Source organism: Oncorhynchus gorbuscha, linkage group LG01 (genome assembly GCF_021184085.1).
Source record: "Oncorhynchus gorbuscha isolate QuinsamMale2020 ecotype Even-year linkage group LG01, OgorEven_v1.0, whole genome shotgun sequence".
In the NCBI taxonomy this organism is placed as follows: Eukaryota; Metazoa; Chordata; class Actinopteri; order Salmoniformes; family Salmonidae; genus Oncorhynchus; species Oncorhynchus gorbuscha.
Window position 1 is genome coordinate 63,933,305 of NC_060173.1, and position 24,105 is coordinate 63,957,409.

The 24,105-nt window shown below is 41.8% G+C and overlaps 1 protein-coding gene across 2 annotated transcripts in view; it reads right to left on the reverse strand.

The window, feature by feature from the left end:
- The window catches only part of slc39a10 (solute carrier family 39 member 10), a 60,226-nt gene that overhangs the window by 23,128 nt on the left and 12,993 nt on the right, over positions 1 to 24,105 (reverse strand). Inside the window, exons 2-5 of one of the 2 annotated variants that reach the window (XM_046358202.1) lie at positions 20,210 to 20,292; positions 19,650 to 19,678; positions 11,084 to 12,286; positions 10,725 to 10,902 (exon numbers count right to left, since the gene is read on the reverse strand). In XM_046358202.1, coding sequence (XP_046214158.1) covers positions 10,725 to 10,902; positions 11,084 to 12,286; positions 19,650 to 19,652 — 1,384 coding nt within the window. In that variant the 5' untranslated portion in view covers positions 19,653 to 19,678; positions 20,210 to 20,292. Of the gene's footprint in view, positions 1 to 10,724; positions 10,903 to 11,083; positions 12,287 to 17,507; positions 17,601 to 19,649; positions 19,679 to 20,209; positions 20,293 to 24,105 lie in introns of those variants that run through there. The other variant, XM_046358210.1, reaches the window with a different exon arrangement.

Consider the following 24,105-nt stretch of genomic DNA (forward strand, 5'->3'; position numbering starts at 1 on the left):
CTGCTAATAACACATGAGCGCTCTGGATCAGGTTTTCATCAAGGAGCTCTCTGTACTTTGCTCTGTTCATCTTTGCCTCGATCCGGACTAGTCTCCCGGTCACTGCCGCTGAAAAAACATCCATACAGCATGATGCTGCAACCACCATGCATCACCATAGGGATGGTGCCAGGTTACCTCCAGACGTGATGCCTGCATTCTGGCCAAAGACTTCAAACTTGGTTTCATTAGACCAGAGAATCTTGTTTCTCATGGTCTGATAGTCCTTTAGGCAAACTCCAAGTGGGCTGTCATGTGCCTTTTACTGAAGAGTGGCTTCTGTCTGGCCACCACCATGAGAAAAGGCCTGATTGGTGTCGTGCTACAGATGGTTGTCCTTCTGGGAAGGTTCTTCAATTGCCACAGAGAAACTCTGGAGCTCTGTCATAGTGACCATCGGGTTCTTGGTCACATCCCTGATCAAGGTCCTTCTCCCCCAATTGTTCAGTTTGGCAGGGCGGCCAACTCTAGGAAGAGTCTTGGTGGTTCCAAACTTCTACCATTTAAGAATGATGGAGGCCACTGTTCTTGGGGACCATCAATGCTGAATAAATGTTTTGGTACCCTTCCCCAGATCTGTTTCGACACAATCCTGTCTGAGCTCTACTGACAATTCCTTCGACCGTGGCTTGGTTTTTGCTTTGACATGCACTGTCAACTGTGGGACCTTATATAGGAAATGTGTGCGCCTTTCCAAATCATGTCCAATCATTGAATTTACCACATGTGGACTCCAATCAAGTTGTAGAAACATCAAGGATGATCACTGGAAACAGGATGCATCTGAGCTCAATTTTGAGTATTCACTTACGTAAATACAGTTTATTTTTTAAATGTGCGAAAGTATATAAATAGTTTTTGCTTCGTCATTATGGGGTATTGTGTGTAGATTGATGAGGAACATTTAAATGCAGTGCAATTTTTGCCAATAAATTATTTGATATAGATAAATACAGCTGCATTGGGCCCTTAAAACTGTCAAAGAGTTAAATGTTATGTCTACTGAATAAACTCCAGAAGTAGTGAAACCGGTAAATAGCATGTGGATTCATAGGGGACCAAATTAATGATGTACATGGCTCTGTTTAACCTTTTGTTGACACCACATCCCGTGAACGGGACAGTTGTCATCATCTGACACTGATTAGCATAACGCAACGGACAAATCTTCCTAGAAAATCGTCCTATTCATGAAAATCACAAGTGAAATATATTGGAACACAGCTTAGCCTTTTGTTAATCACCATGTCATCTCAGATTTTCAAAATATGCTTTACAACCAATGCTAGACAAGCATTTGTGTAAGTTTATCATAGCCTAGCATAGCATTATGCCTTCCTAGCAGCAGGCAACCTTGTCATGGAAATCAGAAAAGCAATCAAATTAAATCGTTTACCTTTGATGAGCTTCGGATGTTTTCACTCACGAGACTCCCAGGTAGACAGCCAAAGTTAAAAAAAATTCCCCAAATATTATTTTTGTAGGCGAAATAGCTGTTTGTTTTTCACGTTTGGCTGAGAAATCACGGTCACCACAACGGCGAAAAATATTCCAAATTAGCTCCATAATATCGACAGAAACATGGCAAACGTTGTTTAGAATCCATCCTCAATGTGTTTCTAATATCTATTCAATAATATATCAGAATTTGTTGGTAACATTTGTAAGATGTTTAATATTCATCTAATGTGTGTAAGTTACTTCTCATAAGAATGTATTTTGTTGTACTATAGTGGTGGCCATTGGCAGTTATCTGTTCTATGTCAGGACTAAGTTGCATGGGCCACATGAGAGGGGAGAGGTCAAAGTGTCATGTGTAAACATATCTTTTACTCCCTACCATTCAGAGTGGGGAAAGGAGGGTTTGCAGTGTGGAATCATTCTATGCTCCCTCTTTGTTGACCTGTAGGGTCACTCTCCTTTCCGTGAGTTTGTCCAGGAGTTTGTGTTTAGAGTGGGTTGTAATATAAATGACAATTTGATATATGCCTGTTGATATGGAGGATTTGGTTTATGAAAGGAGACAAGGCTGAACGATGAGTTATGTCTATGCTGTCTGACTATGTGTGTCTTTGCTATTAAAGGAACTCAGTTGCATTGTAAGGGGCCTCTCAGAGAATTCACTGGGGAGACACTGGATTATCTGAGAGTCACAGGATTGTGATAAGAGCTCATAATTAAAGATGGACTTTTATAACTAACTCTGACGTGTGTGTGTGGTTTGCTCCCATGATTAGGTAAATAGAGGAAATTTCCACGACACTCACGAGACTCCCAGGTAGACAGCCAAAGTACATTTTTTCACAAAATATTATTTTTGGAGGCGAAATAGCGCAGTTTGTTCTTCACGTTTGGCTGAGAAATCACGGTCACCACAACGGCGAAAAGTATTCCAAATAGCTCCATAATATCGACAGAAACATGGCAAACGTTGTTTAGAATCCATCCTCAAGGTGTTTTTCTAATATCTATTCGATAATATATCCGTCGGGACAATTAGTTTTTCACTAGGACGGATTGGAATGATGGCTACCTCTATTTTACGAGAGAATCTCTCGGAGCCACCATGTGACCACGTACGCAATGTGGCCGCCTATGGCTATTCTTCAACAGAAATGCGTAAAACTACGTCACAATGCTGTAGACACCTTGGGGAATAGTAGAAAGCGTAAGCTCATTGACGGTACATTCACAGCTGAATAGGGAGTCAATGGAACGCAGCGCTTTCAAACCCTGGGCCACTTCCGGATTGGATTTTTCTCAGGCTTTCGCCTGCAACATCAGTTCTGTTATAATCACAGACAATATCTTTACCGTTTTGGAAACGTTAGTGTTTTCTATCCAAAGCTGTCAATTATATACTAGCATCTTTACCTGACAAAATATCCCGTTTAAAACAGGAATGTTTTTTTTCCAAAAATGAAAATACTGCTCCCTAACACCAAGAGGTTAAGTGGCTAGGGATGTTACATTGGGATTTGTATGAAAACATCTGGTTTATGCGAGTCAAGGTTAGTGTCCCCTCTCTGGCTTAATCCCTTTTAATGGCCATCAGGGGAGCTTCAAATGGTTTGAGTTTAGCACCACTGACATTCCAAAGGGCATTAATAAAAAACTACCTCTACCCTCCCATCTGCATGGAGGGGGGGGGACTTAAGGACTGGAACAACATTGTCCACACACCCTTGTTGCAGCAAACATCCTATAATATGCTGCAGTTGTGAGCCACGCCCCTCCGGTTATCCTGAGTTAAATTGAAAATGTTTACCAAAGTTGGTCACCAACTGCTCTATCCTGCTTTGTGACACACCCTTCAGGTGTTGATGCCCATGAAGCGAATGTGCATATGCCACAAAGGTGGCTAACCTTTGAGCCAGGTAAACTGTCGCAGTCAGGTAGTCCTTATTCTCGTAGCTCCCAGTTGGTGAAGATGACATGAATGCATTTTAGTGCTTCTGAAGTTGAACAACTTCAACCAATGAGATTTTAGGTATATGGCCAAGCAAGCTAATGTTGCAGCTGTTAACTTTGTCACCATAATCATGTGTCAATAATGTATATGTTGATGAAACCCATCTTTTCACTTTAGTGCCAACCATTATTATTAGAAGATTCTGCATCAGTATTTGTTGTGTTGCCACTTCATATTCCGCATTCATACCAGTTGCTTGGCCTTTTAAATTAAATAGTGTCAGAGAGGAAGAGGTGAAACAAGAGCTGACTCATCCAAAATCTGAAAGTGGGGAGTGTTGGATTTGGTCAACATAAAATGTAATTGCTAAATGAGACGAGGCCTATTTGATCTAATAGAAGTTAAGAAATGTCGCTCTGGATAAGAGCATCTGCTAAATGACTTAAATGTAAATGTAAATGCTTTAAAAAGAAATATGTTGTTACAAATGTACTGGTAGACAGTGCATTGGGAAAGTATTCAGACCCCTTCAGTGTGTTAAGTTAGACTTATTCTAAAATATATTAAATATATTTTCCTCAATCTATTCAAAATACCTCACAAACCAAAAACAGGCAATTTTTTTGCACATTTATAAAATAAAAAAAACATTCCTCACTTACATAAGTATTCAGACCCTTGTGGGAGAATCGAAATTGAGCTCCGGTTTCCATGGATCATCCTTGAGATGTTTCTAGTTAAAAGGTTAAATATATATATATATTTTTAAATCTACAACTTGGAGTCCACCGGTGGTAAATTCAGGATTTGGGAAGGCACACACCCATCGATATAAGGTCCCACAGTTGACAGTACATGTCAGAGCAAAAACTAAGCCATGTGGTTGAATGAATTGTACATTGAGCTCCGAGACAGGATTGTGCACAGCACTGGGGAAGGGTACCAAATTACTGCAGCATTGAAGGTCCCCTAGAACACAGTGGTCTCGATCATTCTTAAATGGAAAACGCTTGGAACCACAGACTCTTCCTAAAGTTGGCCGCGCAGCAAAACTGAGCAACCAGGGGAGAAGGACCTTGGTCAGGGAGGTGACCAAGAACCCGATGGTCACCTTGACAGAGCTCTAGAGTTCCTCTGCAGATATGGGAGAATCTTCCAGAAGGACAACCATCTCTGCCGCACTCCACCAATCAGGCCTTTATGGTAGAGTGGCTAGATGGAAGCCACATGACAGCCCACTTGTAGGTGCCTTTTGGCAAACTGCATCTCAGAAAGTAAAAATAAAAATATAATAGTCAATAGTAAGACAGGTTTTTCCACTATGGGCAAATCTATTTATTATTGCCATCAAAATGTTAGTTGTTAAAAACAGAAATCCAGGGCTTAAAAACAAAAAGGTGTCATTGTACACTGATTCATGTTCTCTTTTAAATCCACACTTAGAAAAAGTAGGAGGGATACTAACCTCTGGATTAAAAGGAAATGACAACGTGTACTATATTACATATTGGACCATATATTTACATTACTGTGTAGTTTACCAATAAAATAGTCTAATGGGGATGTGGACATATTCGGTATATAGTAGTGGCCAAAAGTTTGAGAATGACACATTAATTTCCACAAAGTTTGCCAATTCAGTGTCTTTAGATATTTTTGATGTTTACTATGGAATACTGAAGTATAATTAGAAGCATTTCATAAGTGTCAAAGGCTTTTATTGACAATTACATGAAGTTGATGCAAAAAGTCAATATTTCCAGTGTTGACCCTTCTTTTTCAAGACTTCTGCAATCCACCCTGGCATGCTGTCAATTAACTTCTGCGCCACATCCTTACTGATGGCAGCCCATTCTTGCATAATCAATGCTTAGAGGTTGTCAGAATTTGTGGGTTTTTGTCCACCCGCCTCTTGAGGATTGACCACAAGTTTTCAATGGGATTATGGTCTGGGGAGTTTCCTGGCCAAGGAACCAAAATATCAATGTTCTGTTCCCCGAGCCACTTAGTTATCACTTTTGCCTTATGGCAAGGTGCTCCATCGTGCTGGAAAAGGTATTGTTGGTCACCAAACTGTTCCTAGATAGTTGGGAGAAGTTGCTCTCTGAGGATGTGTTGGTACCATTCTTTATTCATGGCTGTGTTCTTAGGCAAAATTGTGAGTGAGCCCTTGGCCGAGAAGCAACCCCACACATGAATGGTCTCAGGATGCTTTACTGTTGGCATGACACGGGACTGATGGTAGCGCTCACCTCGTCTTCTCCAGACAAGCTTTTTTCCCAGATGCCCCAAACAATCGGAAAGGGGATTCAGAGAAAATGAATTTACCCCAGTCCTCAGCAGTCCAATCCCTGTACCTTTTGCAGAATATCAGTCTGTCCCTGATGTTTTTCCTGGAGATAAGTGTTTTTCTTCATACTCTTGCAACATGTCTATTGTTTTGAAATGTATCCTCTTGCCACAGAGGCAGTTGCTACCGTTGAGTAATATCTTACTCGTCACATCAGGCAAAACCCCCTATAATCCTGAGGCAACTGTAAATCAGACAGAACATCACTGGCGGGTCCTTCACACTTGCATAACTCATACTCCACGCCCCCCCTCCCTCTAATTACCCCTATCAGGTACAGCCGGGTGGAAATATGGGGAAGGAGGGGAAAAGACACGAGAACTGGTCCTCACTCAAATTATGATTCTCCTTCGAGCCGTGGCCCAGAAAGAAAGACTGTCCTAATTGGCAGTGTGAGAAAAAAAAAAGAATGAGAACTTACAGGACATTTTCTGAGCACACAAGTGGAAGTTTACAGGGAGTAAACAAGAGGTAGGCTCTCTCCAAGGGAGGGATGCCCTACTGGTGTCTCTCGCTGCACCATGGGAGAGACTCCAGTCCTTCACCAATGAGGAGGAGTCATCCGTGCCCGCTTTCCTTTTTCAGTGCCATCTTAATGAGCTTCGTTTTTATAGTGGACTTCAGCCACACCGCACAAATGTTGCATCGGGACTCTGGAGTTTGTGTGTTAATGAAAGATTTAGTACCTTCAGAAAGTATTTAAACCCCTTGACTTGTTACACGTTTTGTGTTACAGCCTGAATTTAAATACCCCATAATGTCAAAGTTAAATTGTCTTCCAAAATGGTTACAAATTAATTAAAAGCTGAAATGTCTTGAGTATTCAACCCCTTTGTTACCGCAAGCCTAAATAAGTTCAGGAGTAAAATGTCCTTAACAAGACACATAATAAATTTCATTCTGTCGGCAATGATATAGTGTTTAACATGATTTTTGAACGACGATACCCCATCTCTGTACCCCAAGCATATAATTATCTTTAAGGTCCCTCAGAGCAGTGAACACAGATTCAACCACAAAGACCAGCGAGGTTTTCCCATGCCTTGTAAAGGGCACCTATTGGTAGACAGGTAAAAATAATAAAGCAGCAGATATTGAATAACCCTTTGAGCATGGTGAACTTATTACAATTTGGATGGTGTATCAATACACCCAGTCACTACAAAGATACAGGCAGAGACAGAACAATGAGCCAGATATTTCTCCGGATGTATAAACGTGAAGCATCCGGTTGCCGTTTCCACTCACTCCCAAATATGGTAAAGAGGAAGCCCAGCGGCCGGCAGTGGGAGAGGATGGAATGAGATGGATTTTGACCAACATTCTGCTAACTTTGTCATCGTTGAAAGATTTGATCCTTACAAAATACAAAACATGCATCCTGTTCGCAACAAGGCACTAAAAGTAAAACTGTAAAAAAAAGTTTCAGGACAAAAAAACGGATCTAAGGACAGGCAAAATCCTAGAGGAAAACCTGGTTCAGTCTGCTTTACACCAGACACTGGGGGATGAATTCACCTTTCAGAAGGACAATAACCTAAAGCAAGGCCAAATCTACACTGGAGTTGCTTACCAAAAAGACATGGCATAGTTTAGTTGACTTAAAATCTACTTGATAATCTATGGCAAGACTTGAAAATGGTCAATGACAGATCTTGAATATTTTTTTAGAATAAAAATGGGCAAATGTTGCACAATCCAGGTGTGGAAAGTTCTTAAAGAACTACCATGAAAGATTCAAAGCTCTATTCACTGCCAAAAGGTGACAAAGTATTGACTCAGGTGTGTGAACACTTATGCAATGATATACACTGCTCAAAAAAATAAAGGGAACACTTAAACAACACAATGTAACTCCAAGTCACACTTCTGTAAAATCAAACTGTCCACTTACGAAGCAACACTGATTGACAATACATTTCACATGCTGTTGTGCAAATGGAATAGACAACAGGTGGAAATAAGAGGCAATTAGCAAGACTCCCCCAATAAAGGAGCGGTTCTGTAGGTGATAACCACAGACCACTTCTCAGTTCCTATGCTTCCTGGCTGATGTTTTGGTCACTTTTGAATGCTGGCGGTGCTTTCACTCTAGTGGTAGCATGAGACTGAGTCTACAACCCACACAAGTGGCTCAGGTAGTGCAGCTCATCCAGGATGGCACATCAATACGAGCTGTGGCAAGAAGGTTTGCTGTGTCTGTCAGCTTAGTGTCCAGAGCATGGAGGCGCTACCAGGAGACAGGCCAGTACATCAGGAGACGTGGAGGAGGCCGTAGAAGGTCAACAACCCAGCAGCAGGACCGCTACCTCAGCCTTTGTGCACGGAGGAGCACTGCCAGAGCCCTGCAAAATGACCTCCAGCAGGCCACAAATGTGCATGTTTCTGCTCAAACGGTCAGAAACAACACCCTCCCATGAGGGTGGTATGAGGGACCGATGTCCACAGGTGGGGGTTGTGCTTACAGCCCAACACCGTGCAGGACGTTTGGCATTTGCCAGAGAAAACCAAGATTGGCAAATTCGCCACTGGCGCCCTGTGCTTTTCACAGATTAAAGCAGGTTCACACTGAGCTCGTGACAGACGTGACAGTCTGGAGACACCGTGGAGAATGTTCTGCTGCCTGCAACATCCTCCAGCAAGACCGGTTTGGCGGTGGGTCAGTCATGGTGTGGGGTAGCATTTCTTTGGGAAGGGCCAGAGGTAGCCTGATTGCCATTAGGTACCGAGATGAGATCCTCAGACCCCTTGTGAGACCATATGCTGCTGCGGTTGGCCCTGGGTTCCTCCTAATGCAAGACTTCATGTGGCTGGAGTGTGTCAGCACTTCCTGCAAGAGGAAGGCATTGGTGCTATGGACTGGCCCGCCCGTTCCCCAGACCTGAATCCAATTGAGCACAGCTGGGACATCATGTCTCGCTCCATCCACCAAACAGACTGTCCAGGAGTTGGCAGATGCTTTAGTCCAGGTCTGGGAGGAGATCCCTCAGGAGACCATCCACCACCTCATCAGGAGCATGCCCAGGCATTGTAGGGAGGTCATACAGGCACGTGGAGGCCACACACACACACACACACACACACACACACACACACACACACACGAGCCTTATTTTGACTTGTTTTAAGGACATTACATCAAAGTTGGATCAGCCTGTAGTGTGGTTTTCCACTTTAATTTTGAGTGTGACTCCAAATCCAGACCTCCATGGGTTGATCAATTTGATTTCCATTGATAATTTGTCTGATTTTGTTGTCAGCACATTAAACTATGTAAAGAAAGTATTTAATAATAAAATGTCATTCTTCAGATCTAGGATGTGTTATTTTAGTGTTCCCTTTATTTTTTTGAGCAGTGCATTTCTGTATTTAATTTTCAGTAAACGTACCAAATTTGTCATGATCATTTTTGTCATTATTGGGTTTGTGTGTAGATGGCTGATGGGTAATTCAGGCTGTAATAACAAAATGTGGAATAAGTCAAGGGGGTATAAATACTTTGAAGGCACTGTGTAGCCAGATGAGGGCTTACTTTCATCGTGCATTGACAACAATAACCTAGCAAATTATATACTGTAGGTTGTCACTCAACTAATAAAGCCTAATATCACAAACCATTTTTGCATTTGGATGATAAAGGTGCCTCGCAGATGTGCAAGAACAGGCCATCTACCGCTCGCTGGTCATCGCTCAAAGCTGGGCACAGTGTGCAGTTTGATTACAGTATGCTACTGATATTGCCTGGAGTTTTTCAGCATGCAAAATTACTTTTAGAACAATGACTGTCAACACAGTTACATGCTTAGGTGTGACATGCTAAGTTGTCACAATATGAGGTATTTTCGGAACGTATAAACCATGTAATATGAGCAACAAAAACAAAATGGAACACCCTTCGCACTTCAGTGTGATGGTTTGACAGCCTTTTCCAATCCCTCATGAAACAGTTTGGAACCCTGCCGTTTAAAGAGCATTGAGACAAACAACTGAATTGGCCGTGCTGATTTTAATAATATTTTGGCTATGCTTACTCTTCAAAAAATTTTTTTTTGAATATTAAACATATCAAATGATGGAGCTACTGTGAAATGACCAGTGGAGACCATGTGATATGATTAAGCGAGTTGGAAGATATTTGAAACTGTGAAGAATTGAGGTTCGACAGGAAGTATTCCCCGATTGGTAGTTTTGCTAAATGTTGTTGTCAAAGGCCTTTTCCATTTAGATGTATTGTCATGGGTAAGAACACTTTAGTAGTAGTACTTGGCAGCTAAAAGCTAAATTGCAGTACTGAGAGTGCCATTGCATCATACGCATGTCAAAACAGAAAAACACTTAGGCCTATCCAGCCCCAAGTAGTATCAATTCACCACACCAATAAAAGGACAAAAACATAAGTAAGATCAACCTTTGTGCAGCCCTTATGTTTTGGCAAAGTTCTGCAGAGCCTTGGGAAATGCTGATGGCAAATAAACTTTGACATAAAAGTTAAGGCACACGTCAAATCATGAGACTGTCACAAAGCTATTGGCATGTTTCTGAGTATGTGTTCTCACTCGACACAGAAGAGCCTTCAAGCTCACTATGTGCTACCTAAGAAGCAGGGTTGTATTTGCTGAAAAAAATACTGTAGTTTGCAGTGCTCATTTTGTTTGAAACAGAAGCTAAGTGTGTACAGAAGGGTGTGACTGACATCTATTGTGTACATAGGCCCTAATACTGCCACCCATGTGTGAGTTGCACCATTCAAAACAGATTCAAAGCCTTACATCCACAGAACAATCCAATATTATTATCTAGGCTTTTGGACACGAGTACTGCAATTGTCACATTGACACAAAAGTCACAATGGGCACCTTGTTAGTGGATGAGGTAAGATACATAAATGCATTACTGTCACCGAGTGAAATCACAGGGCCTTACCGGAGTTGGCTGGTTCCAGGGCGGCCTGCCCCAAGTCCACCTGGTGATAGTGGCGGATACAGACGCGGCTGTCAATCTGGTAGAGCAGGGCCGGGCACAAGTAGGTGAACTGGCTGGGCAAGATGCGGGAGTCTGGACTCAGGCCATAGTAGTTGAGGAGCTGGGTCAGATTCAGACACTGGAAATTGAGGAAGGAAGAGATGGTGGACAAGGGTGAAAAGGTTCATCAAACAGTACCATGTCATCACACATCCTTTACTACTCAGTTTATGCAAATCCATTTCATATATTATATATATATATATATTATATATATAAATAAAAACATTGTGTATTCATCACACATAAATAAGCCCCACCTCCTCATGCTGATGAACCACGTCCTCTTGATGCCTGGGCAGGGCTGGCACCGGTAACATGGGGCTCAAGTGGGGCTCACCTGCCGCCCTCTTCCCCCTAGGCGCAGAACTAAGACTGTGATCATGCACGTGGTCATGTTCCTGACTGTGGTTATGGTGGTCTTGGTTTCGTGCCCACTGGCCTTTGGGTTTCCTTGGCCTCCTGGGCTTGGATTCTGGAGGTAGGGTAAGTGGGGCAGAGGGCTTGGCACTGGGGACCTCTGAAGCCTCGGCCCCTGGTTGCTGCTCCTGGCTGGCCTGTGCCGGGGCTGTGGACGGCTGCTCTTGATGTGCTTGAGGACTGTCTGTGTTGTTTTGTGAGTGATGGGGGTGTGTGTGGGATTTGAGGTCATGATCATGATGAGGCTGAGTCTTGTTGCTGTGGTCTTCATGGTTGAGCTGTTGGCTCTCTTTGAGTTTGTGCTCTTTGTCTTGTTTGTGGTCATGATTTGGTTTATGATCATGAGTGTGGTCACCGTCTTTTACTGGGCCGTGGTCATGTTTGTGGTCGTGATCCTCCAATGGACCATCATCTACAGTGAGACTGGCACCAGTCGCCAGCTGGTTGCAGGGGGAGTGAGTTGGCCCTGGATCTGTGTGTGGGTGGTAGTGTGCATGGGGCTTCCCCCGTGTATGCTGGTGTCTATGCCCATGGCCATGCCCTGGCTCTTCGTGGGTGGGCGAGTGTGAGTGGAGCCCCTCCTGGACCTCCAGCAGGTCCAGGTGGGCAACGTGATCGTGGCCCAGCTCCTCATGCTCCAAGCCCACCACCTTCACCTCCCCCAGACCCAGGCTGAGCAGCAGGCTCTGGAAGCCACGGAAGTCCAGCTGGCCGCGCTGGCCGTAACGCCGGAACAGTTGGTGGATGTAGAAGCGCTGCTCCAGCTCTAGCACCTCACCAGGACCCTTGTTCTGCACATCCATTTCCCCACCAGACCCTCCTCCGCCCACGTAAGGAGCCTGGGAGATCTGCAGGTCGCTGTGGGCGTGTTCATGACCATCATGTTCACCAGCGCCGCTATGGTCGCCTTGGTGATGGCCGTGGTGATGGTGCTGGCTGTCACCGTGGCAGTGGCTGCACTGGTGGAACAGGAAGGTGAGAACACATAGGAAGCAGAACTTGGTGTGAGTGTGGACCCGCATCGTCTCCCCGCTATGACACCCCTAAAATGGGTAAAGAGAACACACACACATAAGAAACTTTGTTATAAGCCTAGAAATTGATGAAGTAGCTACCCAACTGATCTCATAATAACCAATCTGATTTAAAATAAAAGACTGGACAAATGGGCTTTCATCTAATTGCAGCCTGAGCACAATAAACTCCCCAAAGAGCTAGCCGGAGAAAGTGTGAGAAATGTGCTTTTTTCCCTTCATGTTTTTCCGCCAGAGGCAGACATAGCATTCCAGTCAAATGATCTTCATAAGATCTCCAGAGGGGCCTGGGGGTAAGGGGGATGCTAGGGAGTTGAATGGGAATAACTAACTGCAAAGATCAGAGTTTGAAGGCAATGGGGATTGTTAGCAAGGTTAGCAAGGGTACCCTTGCTTTGATGCTAGACACACAGACAGTGCTTGGGACAGACCCCAGACAAACTGAAGAAGCCAAACTAAAGAGAGCATTGAAACCCGTAGACCAGCAACCGTATTGAAGACACAGATTGAAAGTACACCACACTACCAAATCACTTATTTTTATTACATTTTCAAAACATTTGTAGTGTGCTGTGTTCTGTCGTTTATACAGAATTCATATATTTGCACTTTTTACCAGTCAAAAGTTTGGACACCTACTCATTCAAGGGTTTCTTTAGTTTGACTATTTTCTACATTGTAGAAAAAGTGAACACATCAAAACTATGAAATAACACATGGAATCATGCAGAACCCCCCCCCAAAAAACATTTTAGATTCTTCAAAGTAGCCACCCTTTGCCTTTACACACTCTTGGGATTTTCTCATCCAGCTTCACCTTGAACAGTCTTGAAGGAGTTCCCACATATGCTGAGCACTTGTTGGCTGCTTTTCCTTCACTCTGCGGTAGAACTCATCCCAAACCATCTCAATTGTGTTGAGGTCGGGTGATTGTGGAGGCCAGGTCATCTGATACAGCACCGCATCACTCTTTGGTTAAATAGCCCTTACACAGCCTGGAGGTGTTGGGTCAATGTCCTGTTGAAAAACAAATTATAGTCCCACTAAGCACAAACCAGATCGGATGGCGTATCGATGCAGAATTCTGTGGTAGCCATGCTAGTTAAGTGTGCCCTGAATTTTAAAATAAAATCACAGACAGTGTCACCAGCAAAGCACCCCCAGACCATCACACTTCCTCCTACATGTGTCTCACAAAGACACGGCAAACAGAAGCAAAAACCTAAAATTGGCCCAAAAACCTCAAATCAGCCCAAAGGACAGATTTCCACTGGTCTAATGTCCATTGGTCGTGTTCCTCGGCGTCCTTTAGTAGTGGTTTCTTTGCAGAAATTCGACCATGAAGGCTTGATTCATGCAGTCTCCACTGAACAGTTGATGTTGATGTCTGTTACTTGAACTTCAAAGTATTTATTTGGGCTGCAATTTGAGGCTGGTAACTAATTAACTTATCCTCTGCAGCAGAGGTAACTCTGGGTCTGGCTTTCCAATGGCGGTCATCATGAGAGCCAGTTTCATCATAGGGCCCGATGGTTTTTGCCAATGCACTTGAAAAAAACATTCAAAGCTTTTGAAATTTTCCAGAATGGCTGACCTTCATGCCTTGAAGTAATGGACTGTTGTTTCTCTTTGTTTATTTGAGTCGTTCTTGCCACAATACAGACTTGATATTTTACCAAATAGGGTTCTCTTCTGTATACCACCACTATCTTGTCAAAAAACAACTGATTGGCTCCAATGCATTAAGAAGGAAAGAAATTCCACAAGTTAACTTAAGGCACACCTGTTAATTGAAATGCATTCCAGGTGACTACCTCATGAAGCTGGTTGAGAATTCCAAGAGTGTACAAAGCTGTCAAGGCAAAGGGTGGCTACTTTGAAGAATCTCAAACATAAAATATATCTGGACTTTGGTTACTGCATCATTCCACATGTTATTTCATAGTTTTGATGGCTTCATTATTATTCTACAATGAAGAAAATAGTAAAAATAAAGAAAAACCCTGGAATGAATAGGTGTCCAAACCTTTGACGCGTATTATATAAACAAAAGTATGTGGACACCACTTCAAATTAGTGGATTTGGCCATTTCAGCCAAACCCATTGCTGACAGCTGTACAAAATCAAGCACCGTCAGATTAATCTGGGTTTGTCGGATACTAGGACAACGCTACCGGACCAAATAAATAGTGCCAATGTAAAATTTGGTGGAGGAGGAATAATGGTCTGGGGCTGTATTTCATGGTTTGGGCTAGGCCCCTTAGTTCCCGTGAAGGGAAATCTTAACGCTACAGCATACAATGTCATTCTAGACGATTCTGTGCTTCCAACTTTGTGGCAACAGTTTGGGGAAGGACTTTTCCTGTTCCAGCATAACAATGCTCCCATGCACAAAGCAAGGTCCATACAGAAATGGTTTGTTGAGATCAGTGTGGAAGAACTTGACTGGCCTGCACAAAGCCCTGACCTCAACTCCATCTAACAGCTTTGGGATGAATTGGAACGCCAACAGCGAGCCAGGCCTAATCGCCCAACATCAGTGGCAGACCTCACTAATGCTCGTGGCTGAATGGAAGCAGCCACGCAGCAATGTTCCAACATCTAGTGGAAAGCCTTCCCAGAAGAGCAGTCTTATAGCAGCAAAGGGGGGGGGGGACCAACTCCATATTAATGCCCATGATCTTTGAAATGAGAAGTTCAAAGAAAAAGTAGCTAGACAATCTTTAGCAGTCTTGAGTCCTAGAGGGAATGGAACAAATACAACAATTGTGCAACAAAGCACCAAGACATTAAAATTAAAAAAAAAAAAAAAAAAAAAAAATCGGTCAACGGTGTAATTGTTTGAAAGGTGATCACTGCTCTGCATCCTTGGCTCCATATAATTTTTTTTATTTAAAAAAGTGGCAATGTTTAACTTTTTGGGAGACCAGAGCAAATGATCATAGAAAAGTAAGAAGATCTGTAACACACTGAAAGCAAGTCTAAGAGGCTGTAGAATTGTTCTGTGCCCCATTTCTAAGCTTCCCATTGAAGTTGAGTCTTTATTTTGTACACCAGCTTCAAACAGCTGAAAATACAATACTTTTGTTACTGGAAAATATATTTCACAGTGGTTTAGATGGTACAATGATTCTCTACACTATACTTATTTTGTCACATGAACTGAAATATTAGAATTTTAGCAACCAGGAAATGGCAGAGCGATTTATGTGTAGTTCAACGCCACATGCAGTCTTTATAATTGTGTTTTAATCACTCTGTCTAATAAAAATCAGTGTTTATTTCATGAAAATAACTCCAAATATGGTTTTGATCATTTATTTCCCTGAGCCTTGTCATCAAAATGCTGTCTGATCGTGTCAAACAGATTTATATACACAGCCATGATTGGCATACAGGATCCTCTAGACCAGGGATGGGCAATTGGTGGCCTTTTACAGGCCATCGGATCAATCCCCCCCCCCAAAAAAAACATACTGTTAAAGAGTGAGAAGAGAGAATGTACAAGGGGAAATGTTTCTATTTGGTTGTGCATAAGCAGTTTCTCTCATTATGTCAGTAACTGAAAGGCACTGAATTAGCTTGTGTCAGCTAACATTTTTTTTTTTAGATTCAAGGGATTCTGTATCGAATACATTTAATGTATTTAGCATTGGTTATTGCTAGGCTAGTCATCTACAGATTCAAAGTGTGCATCCCGTTTCTGGTCACATTACAGGAAGGTTCTTTACACGCCCATTAAGACCGCTAAGGAATTTGGGGGGGGGACATGGACACATCTTGACTTTAGGACAATCCCAATATGATTGAAAGCAGAGAGTTTGATTTGAGGATTGTATGCCTTTAAAGATACAGTCTGGGATATGTTTAATGGCAGCTCCGCCACTTGTTTTGGTATACAGCTAAGGGATGGGCCTGGGGTAAAGTTAAAATTCATTAGACAGTGCTCTAGATGTCATGATCTGTCAGTCCTTGCATCCATAAGATTGTTTTAAACATATTTTGTTTAAATTCTTGTCATTCGTAAACCCTGGAGTAATACAACCTTGTATGACATATGGAATTGTTTAAGGTCATACTGTGGATCATTTAGCTATTTGATTTGGAATTTAGGAACCCTTTAAGTATCCCCCAAAAATGAACATTTTGATAAATTATTGAATATGGCCATTAACACACTATGCCATGGAAAAGATTAAAAGCATTCATAAAATGGCAAAATTGACAGAGATGAGGGGCATTGTTGGGGGGGGGGGCGTCATAGAGCAAAACAGAGAACATCCTGTTCATAAGAGAGTCTCCCCTTTCTATAGAGTGGTTAAATGAGTTTGTATGCAAAACTGCTACAGACGTTTGTGAGAAGACCAATTTTCGGGGTGTTTCCTGGTCCGCCAAACGGCCCTGTAGTTCTACCACTTTTGACAGCAGATGCAGAAGGGCGACATAAGCAGATGCGGTGGATTGAGACGCAGAGACTGCAATTGAAACTGGTATCTGTAGCTTGAACTGACAGATTCATTTTTTTATTGGGGTACTTAAATTGATGGACTGGTGCATAAAGATTTTTTTCTTCTCATTTTTATATATCAGTAACTGAGATTAAACAGGCCATGTTATTTTTGCTATGATCTGCCCCTCCTAGGGTAGAGTACTGCATCATACAATTATTTGTAAACATTCTACAGCTAGAAAGACTGTCTGCTACCCATGCTTCATTACGTCAGGCTACTTTATATAAATACTACCTTTTAGGCAAACATATGTTTGTGGTAGTGTTGATGTCAGATCACCATGCGCATCTCAGGCAATTCTGAAAACCTAGTACAGATCCCTAGTCTTCTACCCAAGCATAGTCGATAATCCTGCCAATACCAGAGCTAATCAATGACCAACTTCCTTATACCAGACTTAGGATAAGGAGGTGCAAATACTAGGATCCAGTCATTAAGTGGTACCAAAGGGCTGCTTGATAATATGCATCCAATGCATGATACTTACAAATATAAAACATTTATATGAGTGACTTTATACACTTGTGAAACACAAGCAATATACTGACAATTATTTCAAGACACAAATAACGTATTGCCAAGTGCAGCCTGTTGCACACTATATTACCATGTAACAATTAAAGTGGGAATGAACTGCTAAAAATGATGTACAGTCAAATCAATGTGATACTAACCTTTCCCAGTCAAAAATCCAAGGAAAGCAGAGTAGGCTACTTACCAAAGAGTGCCTTGCTTGCCCAAGTGATGCGTGAAATCAAGTTAAGGCAGAGTGTGACAGCAGTGCAGCTTTTCGGTTGCAAACGGCAATGTGATTACAAGGCTACTTCGCAGCTGCTTCCGACAAGACACCGTTTATAAACATGAGTCTGGGCTGACCTATGAACCCACGTGGAGATAGGGCAAGACTAACCTATTTTAAGAACACACCTCTAACAAAACAGAGCATGGTGTGTGTGGTCTACTGAATACATTCGTTGTTGAGTGCTTTCACAAGGTTTGAGATATGTGAACTACAATAATTTCCACTTTATCACCAAAGCCCCATATACTACCCACCACTGCGACCTGTGTGTTGTGACAGGTTAATATATGCCCTTGTTGGCTGGCCCTCGTTTCACATTCGTTGCCAAATCCACTGGCTCCGGGTCATCTATAAGTCTTTGCTAGGTAAAGCCCTGCCTTCTCAGCTCACTGGTCACCAAACCAGCAACCACCCGTAGCACGCGCTCCAGCAGGTATATTTCACGGGTCCCCACAAAGCAAATTCCTCCTTTGGCCGCCTTTCCTTCCAGTTCTCTACTGCCAATGACTGGAACAAAGTGCAAATGTCACTGAAGCTGGAGACTCATATTTCCATCACTAACTTTAAGCATCAGCTGTCAGAGCAGATTACAGAGCATTGCACCTGTACATAGCCCATCTGTAAATAGCCCACCCACCCAACCATCTCCATATTATTATTGTTTTTTAGCCTTTGTACCCCAGTATCTCTACTTGCACACCTTTCACTCGTGTAATTGCTAAATTGTAATTATTTCACCACTATGGCCTATTTATTGCCTTTACCGTCCTAATCTTACTTCATTTGCACACACTGTATATATAATTTTATATTGTGTTGACTGTACATTTATTTATTCCATGTATTCCACATTTATTTATTCCATTCCATGTAACTCAGGTCGTAGTTGTAAATGAGAACTTGTTCAACTGGCCTACCTGGTTAAATAAAAGGTGAAATAAATAAAACAATTTGTTGAAGAATGTGCTGGGGAAAAAACCCACTTATGACCTATAAGTCATATCCACACCACTAATGCTCCTTAAAGGTTTGAGACATACACAAGACAAATCTTTTTTTTTATTTTACCTTTATTTAACCAGGCAAGTCAGTTAAGAACACATTCTTATTTTCAATGACGGCCTGGGAACAGTGGGTTAACTGCCTGTTCAGGGGCAGAACGACAGAGGGCTATTTACAGATGGGCTATGTACAGGTGCAATGATCTGTAATCTGCTCTGACAGCTGATGCTTAAAGTTAGTGATGGAGATATGAGTCTCCAGCTTCAGTGACATTTGCACTTTGTTCCAGTCATTGGCAGCAGAGAACTGGAAGGAAAGGCGGCCAAAGGAGGAATTTGCTTTGTGGGGACCCGTGAAATATACCTGCTGGAGCGCGTGCTACGGGCTTGTCAGCTCGTGGGTTTGAACTCGCAACCTTCCGGTTACTAGTCCAACACTCTAACCTATGCTGCCGCCCCAAAATTTCGATACCACTGGGCCCTCTAAGGAACATCGTGCCAAAAGTTTAATCTACACTCAAAATATGAAGTTACTTAATATTTTTTAATCTCTGTCAAACTGTTTTCGTTTCATAAAATGCGAGATGTTTTGGCTGTGCAGCTGTTAATTTCAGTTCGTTCATTATATCCTTGTTTTTCAGGGACCCCTAAAGTCAAGCAACTAAAAAGTACCTAGTTATTCTAAATTAAACATTCAAAAATGTTCAATGACACAAAAACATTCTTGTTTATGAGATACAAACAACCTTAAACAAAAAATATTTTGGGGAGGGGTACACTAGCCAACTTGCCTAAATATTCTGAAAAGTTTTTATTGAAAGCTTGAAATGGACAGGACCTAAATGACCCAACAACCAAAACACACATATATTGCCTTCTTAAACAAGAAAATCAATTTCTTGTTTATCAAAGTTTGCCAGCTAACTCATTAATCCTGCTTTGTAGTATACCCCGCTGTGTGGGTGGGGTCTAAACACATAGGTAAAGCTTTTGGTTACAGTAGCCAAAGAATACTGTACTTGAACTTCTAGCCAGGGGGGGCGGGTCATTAACTCACCATATCCAAGGGCGCCTTCTTCAATTCAACTGTGAATGAAAAGACCAATTCTCTGTTTAGTATAAAGCACATATACTTTGACACACACAACTCGAGACCCCTCGGGCTTAGTGTATTTTCAGGATTTAGTCAGGCTTGCGTGTTATGCACCACAACCAGTGTTTGTTTTTTTATTTCAGACGGCCAATTAAAAAGGTCAGCGAGTGATGTAACCCAACGCACTACAACCCAGCTCGTGAATTCACATGATATTCTTTTAAGTTATACAATTTCAACCATAATTTACACAACAATTAGGGATTTTTGACTCTGCTATACCTAGCCTGTTGTGACAGACAGCGGATTAACAGCATTCAGAGACAGCTAGAGAGAACTGTCCGCTTCCGTTCAGTACAGGTTTGAACACCAACCCCCAAAGTCAAATTGAATAACTAGCCAGCGCACAAGAGGTTTGGTTCTGGGTTCCAAGAAAAGACTCAACATAACCCATCTTTAGTAGCAAACACATTTCCTAGTTAACCAAATTAAACAAAATAACTGTTTGGAAACGTTAAACTTACTGTAGTAATACTGCTCCGCCTTGGCCCCCAATGCTGACGTGATAGGGCCTTTTCCAGTTCTTTCAGAAATACCAACTGTTGAGCTGAAGAGAGACGTGTGACCAATTATCAAAAACGTCAATGACAACTGAAATGCAGGGTTTTGACAGATATCAAATGGCTTATTTGATGTCCAGCTGGAGTGGCCAGTCCTACACACCTGATCAGCTAATCAGTTCACAGAGAAGCAGCTGATCAGTTGAAGCAAGTGTGTTAGAATAGATTTGGGGTGGAAATCCTGCCGGAGGATAGGCTAGCTTTCCAAGAGGGTTGAACAGAGTTGGTAAACAGAATACAGTGGGAAAATTACCACCTTTGATTTACTTCCGTATACAGTCCCATTCTGTGTTGAATAGGCTTCAAGACAATATAATTAAATAAAAATGCAGTCAATTAAAATGTAATTTATACATTTTACTTTCCTAAATTCAAGTAGCTACACCTCCCGCAGCTTTGGTCGCGTACTGGATTAGACACACTCGAGTCGCTCGAGCTAAAGACTCACAGAACCATAAAAACCGCTAGATACAGGCTGTTTTGTGTTTTACATTAGATTACGCAGTGTTTTTTTTTTTTTTACTGAACGCTGCCAGCCAGTACTTCTAAAAAAAACATTTTTAGACTGGCAAGCTGTTCGAAAGAAAGACATACAGCTGGCGAGAATTGTGGTTAAAATGTGTAGGCCTAGATAAAAATGAAATGGTTTTAATTTATACTTCGTGCTTCTTCTTGGACGACAAAAACATTGGGAGTACATTAATCCGAAAACACGTATTACATATTGTAAAATGTCAGTGGTTTTATGAATTTGACGATGCAAATTGAAGCTCATTCGAAGCCTTCAAAATATGTATACAGAGGTCCTATTTGTAGGACCCTCACATACAGTGCATTTGGAAAGTACTAAGACAGACTTTTTCCACATTTTGTTTCATTACAGCCTTATAACTTTTTTTTTTAAACAAAGTCAAATCTACCCACAATACCCCATAAAGACAAAGCAAATAGACAAAACATTTTTGCTAATTTATTACAAATAAAAAAATCAATTTACTAAAGTATTCAGACCCTTGCTACGAGACTCGAAATTGAGCTCATCCTGTTTCCATTGTTCATCCTTGATGTTTCTACAACTTGGATTCCATCTGTGGTAAATTCAATTGATTGGACATGACTTGGAAAGGCACACACCGGTCTATATAAAAAGGTCCCACTGTTGACAGTGCATGTCAGAACAAAAACCAAACAATGAGGTCGAAGGAATTGTCCGTAGAGCTCCGATTGTGGACTATAGGAAAAGGAGGACCGAGCATGCCCCAATTCTCATCGACGGGGCTGCAGTGGAGCAGGATGAGAACTTCAAGTTCCATGGTGTCCAACTATCATGGTCCAAACATAAGATGGTCGTGAAGAGGGCACGACAAAGCCAATTCCTCAGGAAACTAAAAGGACTTAACATTAGTTCTCAAATCCTCAAAAGGTTCTACAGCTGCACCAGCGAGAGCAGCAACTGCTTAGCATCTGACCGCAAGGCACCAGAGGATAGTGCATACAGACCAGTACATCACTGGGGCCAAGCTTCCCGCCATCCAGGACCTCTATACCAAGATTGATTATATACATCGTTTGACATGTACCTACAAACTGTAATATATATTTTGACTTTGCCTGGACCAAGTGCCTGCACATTTGGATTACTGTACTAAATACGAACAAAAAGGGGAGGTATTTGGACAAATTATGGACTTTATCTAACAAAACTAAAATGTATTGTGGAACTGGGATTCCTGGGAGTGCATTCTGATGAAGATCAGCAAAGGTAAGTGAATATTTATAATGCCATTTCTGACTTCTGTTGACTCCACAACATGGCAGGTATCTGTATTGCTTATTTTGGTCTCGGAGCGCTGTACTCCGATTATTCCATGGTGTGCTATTTCCGTAAAGCTTTTTTGAAATCTGACACAGCGGTTGCATTAACCTCTTGCTCCTACCTGGCACGCAGGCGGCCCATCTAGAACTCTGAAAATGCAAATGCTAATAGTATTAGTTAAAACTCAAACGTTCATTAAAATACACATGCAGGTTATTGAATTAAAGCTACACTCGTGAATCCAGGCAACAAGTCAGATTTTTAAAATGCTTTTCGGCAAAAGCATGAGAAGCTATTATCTGATAGCATGTAACACCCCAAAAGACCCGCAGGGGACGTAAACAAAATAATTAGCATAGTCGGCGCTACACAAACCGCACAAATAAAATATAAAACATTCATTACCTTTGACCATCTTCTTTGTTGGCACTCCTAGATGTCCCATAATCACTATTGGGTCTTTTTTTTCGATTAAATCGGTCCATATATAGCCTAGATATCGATCTATGAAGACTGTGATAAACGGAAAAAAATAGCGTCTTGTAACATCATTTTTTTTAATTAAAAAAGTTGACGATAAACTTTCACAAAACACTTCGAAATACTTTTGTAATTCAACATTAGGTATTAGTAAACGTTAATAAGCGATCAAATTAATCACGAGACGAAGTGTTTTCTATAGGGATCCATCTTGAAATACTGTCCGTGTATTTCTCAACCAAAATATCCGGTCGGAGACCAGAAGAAATGGGCTGTCTCTTGTTCGTTTGACCAAGAAACAAATCCTAGGCAAATGACAAGACTGTTGACATCGTGTGGAAGCTGTAGGTACTGCAACCTCAGCCCTATTTAATGTCTTTCGCCCATAACAATGGGTTGAAGCGGCGGATGGATATATTTTTCCACTTTCAGTGATCAGATTTTCCTGCACTTTTCAATGAAACGCACGTTCTGTTAAAGTCACAGCCGTGATTTAACCAGTATTATAAACGTCTGAGTGTTTTCTATCCACACATACTAATCATATGCATATACTATATTCCTGGCATGAGTAGCAGGGCGCTGAAATGTTGCGCGATTTTTAACAGAATGTTCGAAAAAGTAGAGTCGACTGAAGAGGTACTTCTCCTTAACATCTTTAATTCCATGCAAAATGGTTGTATTTATCAACATTTATGATGAGTATTTCTGTAAATTGACAGCTCTCTGCAAAATCACCAGATGTTTTAGAGGCAAAACCTAACGCGCCAATGTAAAACAGAGATTTTTGGATACAAATATGAACTTTATCAAACAAAACATACATGTACTGTGTAACATGAAGTCCTATGAGTGCCATCTGATTAAGATCAAAGGTTAGTGATTAATTCTCTCGATTTCTGCTTTTTGTGACTCCTCTCTTTGGCTGGAAAAATGCCTGTGTTTTTTGTGACTAGGTACTGACCTAACATAATCGCATGGTGTGCTTTTGTCGTAAAGCCTTTTTGAAATCGGACACTGTGGTGGAATTAACAAGTTTCTTTAAAAAAAGGGTGTATAATACATGTATGTTTGAGGAATTGTAGTTATGAGATTTCTGTTTGAATTTGGCGCCCTGCACTGTCACTGGATGTTGGTCAGGTGGGACGTTAGCATCCTAAGTACCCTAGAGAGGTTAACCAACAATGCTTTAAGAAAATGTGTTAAGGACTTGTAAGTAAGCATTTCACTGTAAAGGTTCACACCTGTTGCATTCAGCGCATGTGACAAATAAAATGTAATTTGAGACAGAATTGTCTCAAGGCACAGATCTGGGAAAGGGTACCAAAAAATGTTTGCAGCATTGAAGCTCCCCAAGAGCACAGCAGCCACCATCATTCTTAAAAGGAAGAAGTTTGGAACCACCAAGACCCTCCTAGAGCTGACCGCCGGGCCAAACTGAACAATAGGGGGATGACCTATTGGCCTGAATGCCAAGCGTCACATATGGAGGAAACCTGGCACG